The sequence below is a fragment of the Balaenoptera ricei genome, chromosome 1 (assembly GCF_028023285.1).
Source record: "Balaenoptera ricei isolate mBalRic1 chromosome 1, mBalRic1.hap2, whole genome shotgun sequence".
Lineage (NCBI taxonomy): Eukaryota > Metazoa > Chordata > Mammalia > Artiodactyla > Balaenopteridae > Balaenoptera > Balaenoptera ricei.
In genome coordinates, this window is record NC_082639.1 from 75,332,244 (window position 1) to 75,353,061 (window position 20,818).

General features: G+C 34.8%; 1 protein-coding gene across 4 annotated transcripts in view; it reads right to left on the reverse strand.

Annotated features, from left to right (window-relative positions):
* COL24A1 (collagen type XXIV alpha 1 chain) overlaps positions 1–20,818 on the reverse strand; it is a 389,925-nt gene that overhangs the window by 65,335 nt on the left and 303,772 nt on the right. For all 4 annotated transcript variants that reach the window (XM_059925489.1, XM_059925499.1, XM_059925479.1 and 1 more), the window contains 6 exons: positions 16,205–16,258; positions 15,897–15,950; positions 14,866–14,922; positions 11,261–11,314; positions 5,106–5,159; positions 4,942–4,995 (listed from right to left, as the gene is read on the reverse strand). In XM_059925489.1, the coding sequence (XP_059781472.1) occupies positions 4,942–4,995; positions 5,106–5,159; positions 11,261–11,314; positions 14,866–14,922; positions 15,897–15,950; positions 16,205–16,258 (327 nt within the window). The remainder of the gene's footprint in view (positions 1–4,941; positions 4,996–5,105; positions 5,160–11,260; positions 11,315–14,865; positions 14,923–15,896; positions 15,951–16,204; positions 16,259–20,818) is intronic.

A 20,818-nucleotide genomic window follows, 5' to 3' on the forward strand; every position in this document is an offset into this window, starting at 1 on the left:
ACAGCCACTATGGAGAACAGTTTGGAGGTTCCTTAAAAAACTAAAAATAGAGCTACCATATGACCCAGCAATCCCACTCCTAGGCATATATCTGGAGAAAACCGTAATTCGAAAGGATGCATGCATCATGATGTTCACTGCAGCACTATTTACAATTGCCAGGACATGGTAGCAACCTAAATGTCCATCGACAGAGGAATGTATAAAGAAGTGGTACATATATACAATGGAATATTACTCCGCCATAAAAAGGAACAAAATAGTGACATCTGCAGAGATGTGGATGGACCTAGACTGTCATACAGAGTGAAGTAAGTCAGAAAGAGAAAAACAAGTATCATATAATATTGCTTATATGTGGAGTCTAGAAAAATGGTAGAGATGAGCTTATTTGCAAAGCAGAAATAGAGTCACAGATGTAGAGAACAAACTTACGGTTACCAAGGGTGGAAGGAGGGGGGTTGGGATGAATTGGGAGGTTGGGACTGACTTATATACACTACTATGTATAAAATAGATAACTAATGAGAACCTACTGTATAGCACAGGGAACTCTACTGAATGCTCTGTGGTGACCTAAATGGGAAGTGAGTCTAAAAAAGAGTGGATATGTGTATACGTATGCCTGATTCACTTTGCGGTACAGCAAGAAACTAATGCAACATTTTAAAGCAACTATATTCAAATAAAACTTAATAAGCTAAACAAAACAAAACAATAATATCTGCAGATAAGTGTGGGGACTTGGGCACAGAGATAATGGCTAGAGAGACTAAAGGCCTCACTGAGATGTATGCTAAGTTGCACTGAGTGCAGCAATAGAGTTGAAATTTCTGCATGAGATGTCCAGGCCAGGGGGCCTGAGAAAGTCTGAGTCCCTCAAGCACCTAGCATGGTATGGGGAGCAGTAGAATGTTACTTCCATGTGGCCAAGAACAGAAGCATATGGCCCTTAGAGTCCTATCTAAGGAGGTCTTGCCCCTGAGTTGAGAAAATAGCTGTACAAGCCAACAGGGATCAAAGAACTTTTGTCAGGAGGGCCAAGGTAGATGCCAACATGGTGGGATGATGGCAGATGGGGGCCAAAAGGGATGATGTACATTTCAGTGGCTGCTAGTATGAACAGATGATGGCTAAAGATCAATCTCACTTCCTATTCCCCTTCCCTACCATTGCCACCCAGAATGTAACTGCAGACTTGAAAAGAGGATGAATGGGAAAAACTCTAAATCAAATGCAGGATATTTGAGTGGATGGAGTTAAAGGCAATCAATTGACTAGATTTCCATCAATTAGGTTTCTACCACCAGGCAGGGTGGGTACTCAGGACAGAAGTTCCATTACAAAGAACATAAAAAAAAAAATTATACTTTTTGTATACTTGAGTTTATGGCTTAAGGTTCAGATATGCTATACATGTATGTGCGTGTTTTATTCCAAACATTCAAATACAAAATAAAAACAGAGATTCTCATATCATCACAAATCAATTACATTTTAGGGTGACCATTATATTGGGGATTATTTCAGAACAGTTGAATACTGTTCTAAAACCTAGATACATGGGTCTATCATCGTGAAAACTAGAATGTTATTAATACTCGGATGGACATCAGGAAGCAGCTTCCAACAGAATAACACTAAAGGAAAATTATGACTATGAAAATTATTTTTAATGTATATTTTGCTACTTGTAATGGTACAATTGTGACAAAATCTCCTTATTAAATACAAAAAGCGTACAGTAAATAACAAAACAGTCTCTGCTGTTTTTAGATGTCAATTCAGGAAAGATTTCCTTATGACAATTATTGTCACCATAACTAAAAGGAAGTAGGCTAGTTAGAGAAACGACAGACTTGCAGTGGAGGTTTAAAATACATAAAGATCAACAAAGTGTAGAAGACTGGTACTTTTTTGAATTTGTGCATTAAAAAAAATCTTGCAGTTGGAATTGCTGGGTAGTCTTGTAACTAAATTAAGAGCCAAACATTACTAAATATTAATCCTACACAGAGATGGTCTGTTCAGTAGGAAATTAAAGATTGGGCCAAAGACAAAGAAAGTATGTTGTCATCTAAGGTGTTTGTAGATGATTAATTGAGTTGGTGTCATAAAAAGGAAAAAAAAAAAATCACTCTTCCACCAATGCCCAGAATTCAAATATAATAAGACTAGAAGCATTCTATGCTATTTTCAAAATTAACTTACTCATATTATTTTATGTAAATATAAGTACCTCATAAATCAACAGACTTCCTGTTCTCATAATAGGAAAGGCGAATGAATTTCATATTTATTCTTTAGAGTATATGTAAAATTGTGCTTTCTCTTTTGTCTGGCTAGCTTTGAAAAATAGAACAGCCCACTTGAAATCAGATCCATTTAAAACAATGAATTCCATTCATTGGGATTGTACCACTTCATAGACTACAAGAGAAGGTAATCTAATTCTTTAGATAACAGAAAATTTTAAATGTGCCATTATAGTCCAAACACTCATTTTTTATTCAAATGAAGCTGAAGGACAGTCATCACAATACTTTGTTAGTTCTAACTTTGTTAGAGAGGGTAGCTTTAAAATACAAACACAGATTTAGAGAGTTAAGTCTTTTTTTTTTTAACCAAGAAATTTAAATTCACTAAAATCTGGAATTTTGCTTTGGGAGGAAAGTAAGATTTTGGCTTGAGTCTCTGTATTTGAAAGCCATTATGGGACAGTTCACTACATTTGCATTGTAAAAGTCTCTAAAAAAATGTAGTGGTTTGCAATTGGTTTTGACTTGACTTGCTCCAACTTTTTCTTTATAGTTTCCATAGTTTCATGTCTGAGAGACCAATTAATGAATTAGCTGGTTAAGTAAAATTAATATTTAACTTAATTTATAAAAGACTTCAAAGTAATAGAAGGCTTTTGTATAATAATGGGAGTCAGGAAATAAAGTTTCTAGTGTTGGTTCTGTTGCTAACTAGTTCTGTGATCTTAGGTAACTCATAATCCCCCTGGGACCTGAATTTCTTCGTCTGAAAAATGAGAGGGTTGTCCAAACGATTTTAAAGGGCATTTCCAAATCTAAAAAACAAATTTAAAGCTTTGCAAAAACAAGATGAGGGCAATTCCATAGGATCCACCTGGCCATTCAAAGTGTCCCTAGTGAGTAACACATAGTCAGTGATTTTTCTTGTAGCAATCATTACTATCTGAAATTCAAAGAGGCTTTTTAATGTAACCTCGGACTGTACACCAGCATTGCCCAAAGTGGGAAAAGAACTAATTCTCATGGATTATACAGAATTTAAACCATGGCTCCTCAAGACCTTTCAGCTCCAATACCCAGGGAGAGCTGACCATATAGGCTGGAGCTGCAGTTGTCTAGTAAGAATATTTTATTTTCGTTGGCATAATTTTAACAAATACTAAGAAACATTAAAAAATTTCTTCTTCCTGAGATATGTCAAAAAAGGAAAAAGAAAACATTGAGAATATGAAAGTACTAATTGTAAAGGATTAGAAATTTTAGGATCAAACCTTGGGAGAGCATTTGCATCCTTAGGCACTTAATGCAAATATAAGGAAGTCACATGAAAGTAGTAGCAGTGTTCTAGGTTCATGGTTTTTTCCACTACTTTTTCCAATTTGGGTATTAAAAATTCTAAGCGAATGAGACAACTGTATTCTTCCTTTGAATTTCTTTTTAAAATTAAGGCTTGCCTTCAATGGGATTTTTTTTTTTTAATAAATTTATTTATTTATTTTTGGCTGCATTGGGTCTTTGTTGCTGTGCGCAGGCTTTCTCTGGTTGTGGAGAGAGGGGGTTACTCTTCATTGCAGTGTGTGGGCTTCTCACTGTGGTGGCTTCTCTTGTTGTGGAGCACAGGCTCTAGGGCACACGGGCTTCAGTAGTTGTGGTACATGGGCTCAGTAATTGTGGCTCGCAGGCTTAGTTGCTTCGCAGCATGTGGGATCTTCCTGGAACAGGGCTCGAACCCATGCCCCCTGCATTGGCAGGTGGATTTTTAACCACTGTGCCACCAGGTAAGTCCCAATGGGATATTTGTATTTACTATTTATTAGTCCTTATTTATTAAGGAGCCTGACATTAAGTTACTAGGTAGTTGCCAAGACTATTTAAAATGGCTTCTATGTGATATCCGACTCAACTCAATTTTATTACTAACTCCCACAAATGGGAAACACAAGTATGGGTGAAGGCAGTTTAACAAATTAGGAGAAACATGGTCTCAAATTCATTACTTTTTATCAATCCTCACCTAATTTATTATTAAAATACAGTACATTTTCTAAAGAATTTAATTTTAAATCAGTAGCAGGTAAAGTCAGAATGCCATGAAAAGTAGGGCAGCAAGGAAGTGATGGTACAAATTACAAATCCAGTTGTTACATAAGGTTGAGGCAACGTTTATTGGTATATAGGGAGAGAGGTGGCTAAATTCAATAACTCAACAGATTTTTAGTTCGCCTGATAACAAATAATTGACTTGTGTTATGGAAAAAAATCTTTTAAACCAATTGTGAGTCTGTGTCATATAGTTAAACTATTTCTACCCCTACCTTACTACAGCAACTAAATAGGTATGACTGCTAAAATTTTGCTCTGCAGTGCTGGTTTTAAGGCTAGTCGGTATTTCTGCCTGAAACCCCAAGGAAGGACAATGAGTTTGGGACAACTCTAGGCAATTTTCTCAAAGCCAGAGTAGTCTGCTGGTAAAGGGAACTTTGGATGGCAGTCGAAACACACGAATTAATCAATAATGATGTTTTAGCACAAATATTAACAAACACCCTGTTTAGAGGCCTGTGGTGATTCTTGCTCTGAAAGAATGAATGATCATTTAAGTTACAATGAACAGCAACTCCTTGTGCCCCTGTTTTCTCACGCCAGCAATAAGTTTCAAATTGTCTTAATGATTTCAACTTACTTCAGATCCTCTCTCTCCTTTTAGTCCTTGTTCACCCCGGTCACCTGGCTCACCCTTTAATAGGAACCAAAACAGAAATCACATATAAAGCAGACACCAAATAAGATATGTTAACATTAATGTTTTTAAATGCCAGAATTACAAAGAATGCTTTCAAAACATACTGGGGGCCCTTGTTGTCCAGTGGCACCTCTTGGTCCTGGTATACCCATGTGACCCTATGAATAAAAAAGGTTATATTATTAGAATAAATAAAGACATGTGACTTAGAGAATAGAGTATTATCACTTAAAGTGGTAGCAAAATGTTGCAAAATTCAATTTAAATATTATAGAGATTATGCTTCTCTCTTGGAAAGAGTATAGAACATAATAGCCACTGGATATAATGATGACTGAGAAAGAGTGTAGAGTTTTGTTTTTTTTTTCCATATAGGTTGAATGGTGGCCCTCCAAAAGACATCTATGCCCTAATCCTCAGAAACTGTGAATGTGATCTTATTTGGAGAAAAGGGTCTTTGCAAATATCATTAAGTTAAGGATCTTAGAGGGCGATTATCCTGGATTATCCATGTGGGCCCTAAATCCACTGACAAGTGTCCTTGCAATAGACACAGAGAGAGAGAGATGGATACAAACCAAGGAGAAGGCCATGTGAAGACAAAGGCAGAGGCTGGAGTGATGCAGCCACAAGGGAGGTTGTTAGCCACCAGAAGCTGGAAGAAGCAAGAAAGGATTCTTCCCTAGAGCCTACGGTGGGAGCACAGCCCTGATGATATCTTGCTTTTGGATTTCTGGCCTCCACAACCGTGAGAGAATAAATTTCTGTTGTTTTAAGCCACCTGGTCTATGGTAATTTGTTATGGCAGGCTCAGGAAACTAATAGAGCAAATAACGAATGAATAAAGAGTTTGAGAACAAATTTCTTTTTTCAACCCTTTTCCAGTGTACTATGGTCTCCATTTTTACAAACTAAGGTCACAGCCATTTAGATAGTAGATTTACTGGGCTGAAGACTGGTAGTCGTTACTGCATATGCCAAGACATCAATGATTCTGACTTCAGCGATCTGTCATCACCCCAGTTCTCCTAGGAAGGAATGCTGGCCTACCACATTTTTACACCTTTCAAGTGTGTAAACAGAAGCTAGCAACAACCTAGGGGCATGTCAGGTGAGAGTTAGTAGGAAGAATTCCACACGTAATCTCTTTTATCCCCTTCCCTACTGTCCTCTTCCCTTCAGATTCCTTTCTTCCTGTGTATTACAGAAAGAATGCCATAGGAAGGACAGTTATTAGGCTCATCTCCTTTTTCTGGGCTAGGAGAAGAAGGGATTACATACTTAAGGCTAACAATATTTATTCTCCCAGAAAGATCAGTTGAAACCTTCTTTGTTTGCATTCTGTGAGGCAAATGTTCATGGTTTTAAGATTCAACTTCCTGATAAAGTAAATGAATCCTGTTTAAGGGAGAGAACAGTTGCAAGACAGAAAGGTTATTTTGGAAAGCTTTCTATATAGCACACAGCCATAACTAAAGACGATTCCTACGTGTGACCTTTACCAACAGAACATGAACAGAGTCAGCAAGTAACAGAATCAGGTCAATCAAGAGGGAGCTTTATTCAAGTAAATATGATTATTGTAGGTCACTTATTAAGCCAGCTCAGGAGAGAAGCAATTGGTGAAAAGCTGGGGTTACAAAGTGAAGTGAGAGTAAGCATACTGAATAAACTACAAAACTTAAAACCGTCATGGCCTATTATGGTTTTGCCACCACTCTATCTGTAGTTTTACAGAGACCTTTTCAGAATGATCATAGAATAGCCAACTGCCTCTCCTGGCTTTGTGATGTTTGGATACAAATCTTACGAAAACCAAACTTGTTTTCTAGGAGCTTCACTATAATTCCTTTGGTCCTTTCCATCCCAATAAAAATTGAGAGACTGTTTTTCTGCAGTGGTAAAAATTATAAATATTAGGTTTTTTATAATATTATCATAAAGCTATGTGGGCAAGATTACAGGAAGTGATTGATTTTTCCTGATGATATTAGTGGTGAGATGAGTTGGATGAGTTGGAGAGGATTTTATATGGGAAGTTATAATAAGTTGAATTTTAAAGGATGAGTGTTCCAGGCAGTAAAGTAAAAGGAAGGCGTTCTGCAGAGGAAACAGCATGGGAGAATAAATGGAGGTTGATCTAACACAACATGTTAAGTGGAGAATGGATTTGAGAGGGCTATGACTGGGGATAGGGAGTCTAGTTAGTAAGCTATTAAAATAATTCAGGCAAAAAATGATGAAAGCCTAAGCTAAAGTAGGGCGAAGTGGATAGACTCCAGAGATATTTAAGAGGCCAAAAGAAGTAGCCAATTGACGTTGAGAAATGAGAGGCTAGAGAAAGGAGAGAAAGAGGAGGGAGAGGAGGGAGGAAAGAGAAAGCAAGAGAGACAGAAAGAGAGACAGAGGGAGATAGAAAGAGGGAAGATTCATTTACTAGACATCTGGATGTCTGGTGGTACTATTCACTGAACTAAGGACATAAAAAGAGGAGGATCAGATTTGGACAGCATGATGATACTATGGTTTGGGACATGCTGTGTTTTCTGTGATGATGTCCAATAGCTATTTGGATATGTATGTCTGATGCTAAGGAATGAAGGCCAATTGAGGATTTAGTTGTTATTTTATTGTATGCACAAAATTCTATGGCCTTTGCCAAACCAAAGTAAAAAGGAGTTTAAGATAGTACATAATTTATTCAGTGTATTTCTAGGGCTTTGGCTCACATTAGTTTAGCCTGACTTAATCTGTGTGTTTCTGCTCATATCTTTAAAAAGTGAATGTTGACATATTCTTATTCATACCATGTCCTCTGACTCTCTCTCAAGCCTCAAATGAATTTATCTTGACCTATGTGATGTACAGTTTTCTGGATGATGGCTATTTCACTATATCTGCTTTTATACTGATTAAATATTCTTATTTTGTATATGTGATATCCATGGAGTCAGGGACTGTGTCTTGGGTGCCCCGTGTTATATTCATAGCTCCCAGTCCATGGCAGATACTAAAATATATGCTGAAGGGACCAGAGATTTAATTATATGTAACACATAAAATGTGTCATATACAATGATGCCTAATAATGATTTACTGATGATAATGAGCAAGACACTTGACTTTTATGATTTTCAGTTTCTTCAAGAGGAAAAAAGAACAAAGGATGGTGAGAAGGATTACAAAATGTCTTTCAATTGTTCATAGCCAAATGGAAACAAAATTTTCATTACCCATTCCATTTTTTTTTCTCCAAGAGGATAATCATGAGTTCACCACAACCGTAAGAATATTTGTGAACATAAAAGTGTTTTTAAAAGCTTGGTGATTATTCAACCATAAAAAGGAATGAAGAATTGATACATTCTACAACATGGATGAACCTTCAAAACATTATGTAAAGTGAAAGAAGCCAGACACAAAAGGCTATACATTGTATGATTCCATTTATATGAAAGATACAGAATAGATAAATCAATAGAGATAGAAAGCAGAGTAGTGGTTGTCAGAGGTTGGGAGAAGGAGAGTAACTGTTTAATGGGCATGGGGCTTCCTCTTCAGGGTGATGAAAATGTTCTGGAACTAGGCAGTGTGTGATGGTTGTACAATATTGCCAATATACAACACTAAGTGTCTCTGAATTGTACAATTTAAAATGGTTAAAATGGTAAATTTTATGTATGTGCATTTTAGCACAATTAAAAAGAGATTACAATAATTCTGACCATCAGTTTACTAGAGTGAAATGATAGTGTCTATAATGCCCATATAGAAAAGCAAACATTTAAAAATATCACCTAAAGCTACAACAGAATAATCTAACTCTAAATAAAGCATGGTTCCCCTGTATGAATCAAACTTGTGCTTGGAAAAACATGGAAGGGGACAAGTGTGGGTATTTCGTGACTTTGAGATGTCTAAGCAATGAAGCTACTGTGATTGTCTGGCGCTCAATGGCTTTTTAAAATAGATCTATCAACAAATGATAAAATGACTCCTAAAGCCTAAGAAATAGGATGGAATAAGACAGAAAGGAAAATGTGGCTCACACTAGCTCATGAAACATCTATAATTGAAGACTTAATCAGGACTATTTATGGAATGAAGAAGGAAAGACAGATTCCATAACGAGCCTAGGGAAAAGTTTTCCTCTGATGAAGGATTTCTGAAGAATGTATGACTATCTAGAAAAATGGGGGCAGGATTTTTCTTTTCCTAGCCAGGTGAAGAGATTCTTTTCTTCTCCCAATAGAATAGTTAATCGTTTGTTTGCCAACAGACAATGCTGATGTAGCTAGTGACTGTAGTTGGTAGAGGCCAAAAGAAGATATTATTAGAACCTGATTTTCCTGAGACTGTGTGGAGAAGTTATGCACAGAAAAAGTTAAAGAAGTTTAAGAAACTTCTCAAATTATGCTGGAAGCAGTGGGTTGGTTTCTCAACCCCAAGAAAAGCTAATTTCAAGTAAATCTACTTGGATTCCTTGCATTAGGAAACACTGTAGATACAAATGTTATGTAAATTGGAGACAGAACATATAAAAACCTTCTAAAATATGTTCCTCTGAAAATAGAAAAAATATAAGATGGCCATCCCCAGAATTTCACAAGCATTTAGAACTACCTTCAACATTTGTTTCAAAGAGAGTTTTGGGAAGTGAAAGTTGATTTTTCAGATTTCAGGCCTGAGATAAATCAGTGTATTAATGATAATTATCTACCTACCAGCTTGTCCCTTCAATCTGGCAATGTAAGTCTTCATTGCAGACATGATCACAGAAATTTTACATAGAAAGGTGTATACTGGATCAAATAACCCATCAATTCATTGTTAAAAATGAATTATGTTTACATACATATTATATACTATTATGTACAGGGCTCAAAACAAGACACTGTACAAGAAGGAAAGAAGTCATATTCAGGACTTCCCTGGTGGCGCAGTGGTTTAGAATCTGCCTGCCAATGCAGGGGACACGGGTTCGAGCCCTGGTTCGGGAAGATCCCACATGCTGTGGAGCAACAAAGCCCATTTGCCACAACTACTGAGCCTGCACTCTAGAGCCCACAAGCCACAACTACTGAGCCTGAGCGCCTAGAGCCCGTGCTCTGCAACAAGAGAAGCCATGGCAATGAGAAGCCAGCGCACCGCAACGAAGAGTAGCCCCTGCTTGCTGCAACTAGAGAAAGCCCGCGCACATCAGCGAAGACCCAATGCAGCCAAAAATAAAGTAAATTAATTAATTAATTTTTAAAAAGTCATATTCAAATTGAGGAGCTAAGATATCTGCACATTAAAAATAATTAGCAAAAACTATAATAGCAGAAGATTGTAAAATATTTGTACTGAATGACTTCTATCAACAATAAATACTGTAGGACTTCAGAAGAGGGAAAGATTGCTGTTAGCATAGACAGGGGAAAAGGGAGTTTGAATTAGATTATAAAGGACAGCCAGGATTTATGTAAGTAAAGATTACATAATTTTTTGAGCAGGCAGAGAATGTTGTGAGCGAAGGAGTAAGACAAGAACTATAGGGAGAGAGTCAGCAAATGACCATTTTGTTTAGCATATGACATTATAAACAGAAAGGGACGAGATATAGGGCAAGAATACAGAACACGCTCAATACAAATGTGCTAATAAATAATGACACTGAATAAATTCTATACATAGCCTAATATAATTTGAGCTGATAAAGCTGGTCTCTTAAAATCCTTCTAAGAATGGAAGAGGGTAAGAATTGACATAAGAATATAATGGCATTTATCCATCCATTTGACAACTCTTTAATGAATTTCTACTATATACCAGGAACTCTGTGTTCTAGAAACTGGGGATATAATGATGAAAAAGACAAGAGTCTTATTCTCATGGATCTTATATTTTGTTGGGGGAATATAGACAATAAAAAAAACCCAAGTGTATAAAAAGGTGGTAAGATAATATAGATAGCATTAAATGTCAGAAAGTAAATCGAGAAATGAGATATAAAGTGACAGACAGAAAGGACAGTTAGAGAAGGCCTCTCAGAAAGTAACATTTCGGTTGAGAGTTGAATGATGAGACAAAGCAGCAGTGGAAGGAGATGATGGTAATTTTAGAAAGAAGGAACAGAAAATACAAAGAGCTTCTTCTGGGATCCAAAACATGACATTACTAATTATCTCAATGATGCTTATTTTCATTTGCAACTGAGCAGAACCACAGAGAACCCTATTCAAATTTAGACGCAAGGTGTGAAATTTACAGTAATTACCTTATATCCCTCTGCTCCGGGCTCTCCTCTCTCTCCTTGTTCCCCCATTGGACCCTACAGAGACCACAGGCAAAAACAATCAATGGGTCTAAGTATTTGTGAATGCAGATGATACAGTTAATGTGGAATATTTTTTCCCTAAAAATATGAAACCAAATGTACAACAGTTTGTTTAGTTCCACTAAATATTTTCAAAGGATTGGATTTTAGTGACACCAAGAACGTCATAACACTGAATTATTTAAAGAGAATCTCATAATGATTCTGCTAGAAAAAATATTGAAAAAACGAAGTCCAAACAATGTGAATTTTCAGATGAGTAAAGTATGTTATATAAGATATCAAAATAACTTTCATTTTTATTTAATGTTAAAATGATTGAAAAAAATTTAAGCAGGACCAGTCACTTAATTAATTCCATTAATTAGAAAATATTATCTTTAATCATCTTTTAAAAAGTATCTAATAGCTAATCTTACTTTACCATTAGAAATTATATTATTAGAAATTATATTATTTATTCTTTACTCTGTGAAATTCTAATTATTAAGATATAAATTAACCTAAAAGAAATTACATTTATTCATTTTAATCCTTAAGGCAGAAACTTAGAAACTTGTACTTTTAACTTTTTCTAAACATTCCTAATATAAAATCTTTGATATGATAAGATGTTCAAATTATCTACTCTAAAATGCACTTGAAAAATCAATTATCACATATTAGGACCTACTGTTTGAAAAGAAACTTAAATTGAAATTATTAGCAAAACCATAAAATTTATTATGGACCATTAATGGATAATTTTAACTTACTCCTGTGTGGATAAAGATATTAGACATAATGTAAAGACAATAATCTCTGACTCTGCTTTAATTATTTAGAATATTCTTGGATTAATTTTCACACCTGTCCCATGTCTACTAGATAAAATGACCATTGTTATACTAGACTTTTAATACATTTATTATATTTCAGTGACATTCTTTGACCCTGGAATACCAGAATCTGGGGAAAACAAGCACTACTATACTTCACTTGCCCACATTTTACCATTTACTTTAAAAAAAAAAAATTTACTGGAGTATAGTTGATTTACAATGTTGTGTTAGTTTCTGCTGTACAGCAAAGTGACTCAGTTATACATATACATATATCCACTCTTTTTTAGATTCTTTTCTCATATAGGTCATTACAGAGTATTGAGAAAAGTTCCCTGTGCTGTACAGTCCTTATTAGTTATATCTATTTTATATACAGTGGTGTGTACATGTCAATCCCAGTCTCCCAATTTATCTGCCCCCCTCCCCCCGCTTTCCCCTCTGGTAATCATAAGTTTGTTTTCTACATCTGTGACTCTATTTCTGTTTTGTAAATAAGTTCATTTGTATCATTTTTTTTAGATTCCACATGTAAGTGATATCATATGATATTTGTCTTTATCTGAATTACTTCACTCAGTATGACAATCTCTAGGTCCATTCATGTTGCTGCAAATGGCATTATTTCATTCTGTTTTATGGCTGAGTTAATATTCCATTGTGTATTTCTGCACAATTTCCATATTTTTGTCTCTCAGAGGTTTAGAGAGACTAGAATACATTTGATAAAGAATTTTAAAAATATCATTCCATCTCTTAACGATTTATTTCCTAAATTTACATAAGTTTTGGGGTAACTTGGAATTCTTTTTCTTCAACTGAGGTATACTTGATATACAATATTATGTAAGTTTCAGGTGTACAACATAGTGATTCACAATTTTTAAAGGTTATATTCCATTTATAGTAATTATAAAATGTTGGCTATATTACCTGTGTCGTACAATATATCCTTGTAGCTTATTTATTTTATACATGGCAGTTTGTACCTTTTAATCCCCTAAACCTATCTTGCCTCTCCCCCCTCCTCCCTCCCCACTAGTAACCACTAGTTTGCTCTCTATATCTGTGAGTCTGCTTCTTTTTTGTTGTATTCTATTCACTATTTTGTTTCATTTTTAGATTCCACATATAAGTGATGTCATACAGCATTTGTCTTTCTCTGTCTGATTTATTTCACTTAGCACAATAATCTCCACATACTACATATATACGCACATACACTATATATATACACACACACATACTATATCTTCTTTATCAATTCATCTGTTGATGGACACTTAGGTTGCTTTCATTATCTTGGTAATCGTAAACATTGCTGCTATGGACATTGGGGTGCACATATCTTTTCTGATTAGAGTTTTAATTTTTTTTCCGGATATATACCCAGGAATGGAATTGCTGGCTCATATGGTAGTGCTATTTTTAGTTTTTTGAGAAACCCCCATACTGTTTTGCACAGTGGCTGCACCAATTAACATTCCCACCAACAGTGCACAAGGTTCCCTTTTCTCCACATCCTCACCAACATTTGTAATTTGTGGTCTTTTTGATGATACCCATTCTGACAGGTGTGAGGTGATATCTCATTGTGGTTTTGATTTGCATTTCCCTGATGATTAGTGATGTTGAGCAACATTTCATGTGCCTGTTGGCCATCTGTATGTCTTCTTTGGAAAAATGTCTATTCAGGTCTTCTGCTTATTTTTTAATTGGGTTGTTTGTTTATTTGCTGTTGAGTTGTATGAAATGCTTATATATTTTGGATATTAGCCCCTTGTTGGTCATATTATTTGAAAGTATTTTCTTTATTCAGAAGGTGTCTTTTCATTTTTTTGATCGTTTCTGATAAAGAATTTTATATATTCTTATTAGATGAGTTTGCCTCTATATAAGTTGGCTTGATTTTATCAGAAAAACTCTAGAATCTTTCCTATTTCTAAAACAAAGTATACCTTTCAACAATCTCCAAAGAGCCAGATCAAAATATCAGGAGTGACTATATATTCTGATTCTTCTGTTTTAGGATTCTTTTATCCTATATGATATCATGTGAAATATGGAAAATTTAACCAATTATATTTATTTCTGTGAACTAGGTATTTTTGTTTTACCCATTTAATTTACATATAGCCTTTAAGATTGTTTTAATCAAACATGAACAGAGAGACAGTTATTCAGATAATAAAAGATATAATAGCTACTTTAAAAAAATCATGGTTACAGCTAGTCCTTAAAATACTTATTAGAAGACTATAGACTGATAATCTTTAAAGAACAGTGGCTCTAATAACCAGTTAGATGAGTTTTGAAATCATTTGGTAACTGTGTATAAACTACTATAGAAAAGGATACAGATTAGATTTTTAAAAATCCGTTAGAAATAAATCTGAATTTGATGTATAAAGAAGTATCTGCCCGAAATGTCTAGAGTGTGTGATTTTTTGATAATCTCTGTAAAAAAGTTGTCATGAATTTAATGCCAAAAGTTAGATTTGGAAAGTTACTGTTTTAAACTTCTATATTATGCTAAGGATCTTGACCTGAATATAAACAGTTTTTATATTTAGATTATGTGACTGCAAATACTGCTCTCGTATAAAACCATGTTATAAAACTAACTAAATAAAACTCCTTGAAAAGATGTAATTGGTGTTGTGAATCTATTGTAGTAACTGTGTTTTATCTCAAAACATCAAAATAATTTTAGGAAAAACCTACTGGTTCACCTCGAGGCCCAGGTGGTCCTAGGACTGTGTTATCTTCTCCTGGATAACCCTATGATGAAGATGATTTATAAAGAAAACTAAATTAATAAAATAAACTTTGAAATATGAAGCCTATTATTTCCTAATATGTTATAAAATATGCAATCTGGTTTTATCTTTTTCAAATGAAAAACTTTTACCTACAAAACTTAGCACATGATAATCTATACATGGTTGTAATTCATACATGGTTCTCTTTGGAAGTGTCATTCTGCTTTAATTACATAAAAAGCAGCTTACTAATTTTCTCAAAGTGTCAGTTTTCCAATGATACTACAAATCAAGAGGAGTACTGCTGCAGTTATTCTTAATTCATAAAAAAATTTACTATAGGGGCTTCCCTGGTGGCGCAGTGGTTGAGAGTCTGCCTGCCAATGCAGGGGACGCGGGTTCGCGCCCTGGTCTGGGAGGATACCATATGCCGCGGAGCAACTGGGCCCGTGAGCCACAACTACTGAGCCTGCGCGTCTGAAGCCTGTGCCCCGCAACAAGAGAGGCTGCGACGGTGAAAGGCCCGCGCACCGCGATGAAGAGTGGCCCCGCTTGCTGCAATTAGAGAAAGCCCTCGCACAGAAGCTAAGACCCAACACAGCCAAAAATAAATAAATAAATAAAATGCTGGCTTAACTCCTAGAGAGTTTAAAAAAAAAAAATTTACTATAAATGTATATAGTTAGTCATTTAATCTATAGTCTCACAATTGCTTTCAGTAAGTAATTAATATTAGTTTTACAAACTTTTACAGATTGCAAAGTACTCTAACATATATCATTTCACCTCAATCTTGAAACAACCTATCAAAGACTTTTTAATAATTTAAGTTTTTGCCCCTTGATATTTATTTTTCTTCTAGAATTTATAATACTTCCCAAGTTGAAAGTGCTTTTTTTATTCTTTGAAAATGTTTCCATACATACTTTCAGAAAGAACACATGAATTCAATGTTTAATTTTTTGATAAATAAGTCAATATATTCATACACACCTTTTCTCCTTTAGGTCCTGGCAACCCAGAAAGTCCTGGTTGACCTTCATGGCCCTAACAGAAGGACAAGTAAGTAGACAGTCTCCATATCATTTGTATGTGCTCTACCTAATACCATCATGGCCACACTATTAGATATTGCACTATTCTGAAAGAAGAACAGGATTCACTCTACAGGGTCATGAGACCTAAATATGTTAGAAAGGTTTATCAGGAAATTTCATCTGAATTTATATATTTGGGACGACATCTTCATGTAATGTTTTTATGCAAATATACACTTCTCATTTCCAATTAGAAATGCTTACCCTATATCCTGGAATTCCTGGTTCTCCAGCAGGTCCCATCAATCCTAAATGTCCCTAAAAACAAAGTAAACGTTAGAAAGAAAACAGACGATTGTTTAAATCATTAACCTTGTATTCCTATTATTTAAAATTTAGATTTTTAAGGTATATTTTACCAAGTCTGAAATGGGAAAACAAAACATAATTCTCCAACTTTCATCTTATTTTACTTCTGAACCACGTAAGTTCCACAAAAATATGTTTCTTTGGTTTACTTCTGGTATGAACATCCTTAATCATATTAAGAGAAATACTTTCAGTTGCCAGAATGCTGTAGGCTTCCAGCAAATTCTTGGAAATGTAGTTTGTATCTGTCAAAGTTTGTGGTAAACATGCATCACTAAATACTAGAGATTGAATTCTGATAGTTTTTAGTATTGTTATGATAGGATCAATAACTCTGTACTCACTGATAGTTTCAGATGCTTTGATGAACACAGTTTCAGCTCTGGTCAAAGTTGTTAAAATAGAATTGGTTGACAACTTATGTGTGATATTCACCCTATTAATTACTCTTATTATCAATATCACACAGATGAGGAAACATATAAGTTAAAGGCAAATCTGTAAATGTTCCTAAACTACTGAAAAGATAACTCAGATAACTGAAAAAAGCGAAAATAACACTCTTAAAAATGTCCTATCTTTCATATTATCAAAGTTTCCATATCAACTCTCCGCTTTGAGTGCCAAAATAAATAGGAGATAAGGAAATTAAGGCACAGAATAAGTATGTGACTAGCCAAATACCACACTAACCAGTAGTTCTAATCAATGTAATAAGTAAGAATAATAAATATGAGGAGATGATATGATTATTTACCTAAGACACTGATGAAAGAAATTAAAGATGATACCAACAGATGGAGAGATATACCATGTTCTTGGATTGGAAGAATCAATATTGTGAAAATGACTATACTACCCAAAGCAATCTACAGATTCAATGCAATCCCTATCAAATTACCAATGGCATTTTTTACAGAACTAGAACAAATCATCTTAAAATTTGTATGGAGACACAAAAGACCCCGAATAGCCAAAGCAGTCTTGAGGGAAAAAAACGGAGCTGGAGGAATCGGACTCCCTGACTTCAGACTATACTACAAAGCTACAGTAATCAAGGCAATATGGTACTGGCACAAAAACAGAAACTTAGATCAATGGAACAAGATGGAGAGCCCAGAGATTAACCCACGCACCTATGGTCAACTAATCTATGACAAAGGAGGCAAAGATATACAATGGAGAAAAGACAGTCTCTTCAATAAGTGGTGCTGGGAAAACTGGACAGCTACATGTAAAAGAATGAAATTAGAATACTCCCTAACACCATACACAAAAATAAACTCAAAATGGATTAGAGACCTAAATATAAGACTGGACACTATAAAACTCTTAGAGGAAAACATAGGAAGAACACTCTTTGACATAAATCACAGCAAGATCTTTTTTGATCCACCTCCTAGAGTAATGGAAATAAAAACAAAAATAAACAAGTGGGACCTAATGAAACTTCAAAACTTTTGCACAGCAAAGGAAACCATAAACAAGACGAAAAGACAACCCTCAGAATGGGAGAAAATATTTGCAAATGAATCAACGGACAAAGGATTAATCTCCAAAATATATAAACAGCTCATTCAGCTCAATATTAAAGAAACAAACACCCCAATCCAAAAATGGGCAGAAGACCTAAATAGACATTTCTCCAAAGAAGACATACAGACGGCCACGAAGCACATGAAAAGATGCTCAACATCACTAATTATTAGAGAAATGCAAATCAAAACTACAATGAGGTATCACCTCACTCCTGTTAGAATGGGCATCATCAGAAAATCTACAAACAACAAATGCTGGAGAGGGTGTGGAGAAAAGGGAACCCTCTTGCACTGTTGGTGGGAATGTAAATTGATACAGCCACTATGGAGAACAATATGGAAGTTCCTTAAAAGACTAAAAATAGAATTACCATATGACCCAGCAATCCCACTACTGGGCATATACCCAGAGAAAACCACAATTCAAAAAGTCACATGCACCCGAATGTTCATTGCAGCACTATTTACAATAGCCAGGTCATGGAAGCAACCTAAATGCCCATCAACAGACGAATGGATAAAGAAGTTGTGGTACATATATACAATGGAATATTACTCAGCCATAAAAAGGAACGAAATTGAGTCATTTGTTGAGACGTGGATGGATCTAGAGACTGTCATACAGAGTGAAGTAAGTCAGAAAGAGAAAAACAAATATCGTATATTAATGCATGTATGTGGAACCTAGAAAAATGGTACAGATGAGCCAGTTTGCAGGGCAGAAGTTGAGACACAGATGTAGAGAATGGACATATGGACACCAAGGGGGGAAAACTGCAGTGGGGTGGGGATGGTGGTGTGCTGAATTGGGCGATTGGGATTGAAATGTATACACTGATGTGTATAAAATTGATGCCTAATAAGAACCTGCAGTATAAAAAAACAAACAAAACAACTAATACTAAACTTTCATTGGGCTATTTGTATGGAAATATGTTAATATAAATGTTTCAGACATTACATGAAATTTCTAAAAATCTTATATTTGTATTTGTATGGAAATATGTATGGAAATATGTTAATATAAATGTTTCAGACATTAAAAAAAAAAAAAAAAGAAACCTGAGAATCATCAAAATTCATTCAAATGAATATAAAGTTTTAAAAAAAGATTTTATACACAGCACAATTAGAAGATGTAATAGAAAAAGGATTACCTTAAAAACAACAAAATCTGTAAGAAACTAACAATGAACCTAATAAGACAGATGTTAAGAACAGACATAAAGAAAATAACAAAACTTTATTGAAGGATATACAAGATATAAGTAAATAAAAAGACATATGGTGTTTCTACAATGAATGATTCAATATTAAAGGAACTTGCTGAGTTGATTCTGAAGTTCACATGAAAGAGGAAAGAGATCATAGTAAGAGCCAAATTTTTCAGAAATATAAATTATGAAGTATTTGCCCTAATAGATCTCAAATGATACTGTAATGATACAGTTATTTAAATGGTGTGGTACTGACCTAGGAACACACTAAAAAATCGAGAAAAGAAAATAGAGAAAATGAAAACAGACCATTATTTAAGAGTAGCTTACAGTAAGGGTAGCATTTCAGAAAGTGGGAAATAGATTGTTTATTAAATAGTATTGGGGCTTCCCTGGTGGCGCAGTAGTTAAGAATCCACCTGCCAATGCAGGGGACACAGGTTCCAGACCTGGTCCGGGAAGATCCCACATGCTGTGGAACAACTAAGCCTGTGCGCCACAACTACTGAGCCTGTGTGCCACAACTACTGAAGCCTGCACACCTAGAGCCCGTGCTCTGCAGCAAGAGAAGCCACCACAATGAGAAGTCCGCGCACCACAACAAAGAGTAGCCTCCGCTTGCCACAACTAGAAAAAGCTGCGCACAGCAACGAAGGCCCAAAGCAGCCATAAATAAATAAATAAATTTAAATAAATAAATAAATAAATTTAAATAAATAAATAGTACTGAGACAACTGGCTAAGAATTTGGGAAAAAGAAAAATTAGTCCTTTACAACTTATATCATAGCAAACAAAACAAAACAAAACAAAAACTCTGTATGCTTTAAAAGGGTTAAGGGTAAAAATAAAGCTATAAAAATAGTAAAAGAAGGATATGGAAGAATATTTTTATGTACTTTATGTAGGGAAGTCATTTCTAATGAACAAATAAAACCTAGAATGTAAACAAAAAGACTGACAAATTTGAGTGTAATAATTAAAACCTCTGTCCAGTGAAAGATACTATAAACAATATTAAAAGATAAATGACAGAAAGGGAAATATATTTGTAATATATTAGCAACATCTTTAACAAAAACATATTATCTAAACTATGTAAGGTATTATTGAATTTAAGAAAAAGACAACAACCTAATAGGAAAACATGTAAAGTGCATATGAACAGGTAACTTCTAGAGGAAAAAATACAAATTACTTAGTTGCAATCAGGAAAATGTAAGAAAGAAAATGAGATACACTTTTTCATTTATCAGATTGGCAAACATCAAAAGGATTAATATGAAGTATTCTCGGTGGTGGGCATGTAAATTTGGTGAAACCTCTTGGGAAGGTAGTTTGGAAACGTGTCAAAATTTAAAAAATGACTATTCTTTTTAGAGAAAATCCAAAGTAGGAGCCTACTTTGAAGACAATACTCTTTGGATCAATTCATTCTCAAGTTTATTAAAAATTAATTACATTATCTCGACATAATAAAGGCCACATATTACAAGCCCACAGCTAACATCATACTCAATGGTGAAAAGCTGAAAGTATTTCCTCCAAGATAAGGAACAAGACAAGAATGCCCACTCTCATCACTTTCATTCAACATAGTGTTGGGAGTCCTAGCCACAGGAATCAGACAAAAAAAAAAAAAAAAAAAAAAAAGGAAAAAAGAAAAAAGAAGCAAAAGGAATCCAAATTGGAAGGAAAAAGTAAAACTGTCACTGTTTACAGATGACATGATACTATACAAAGAAAATCCTGAAG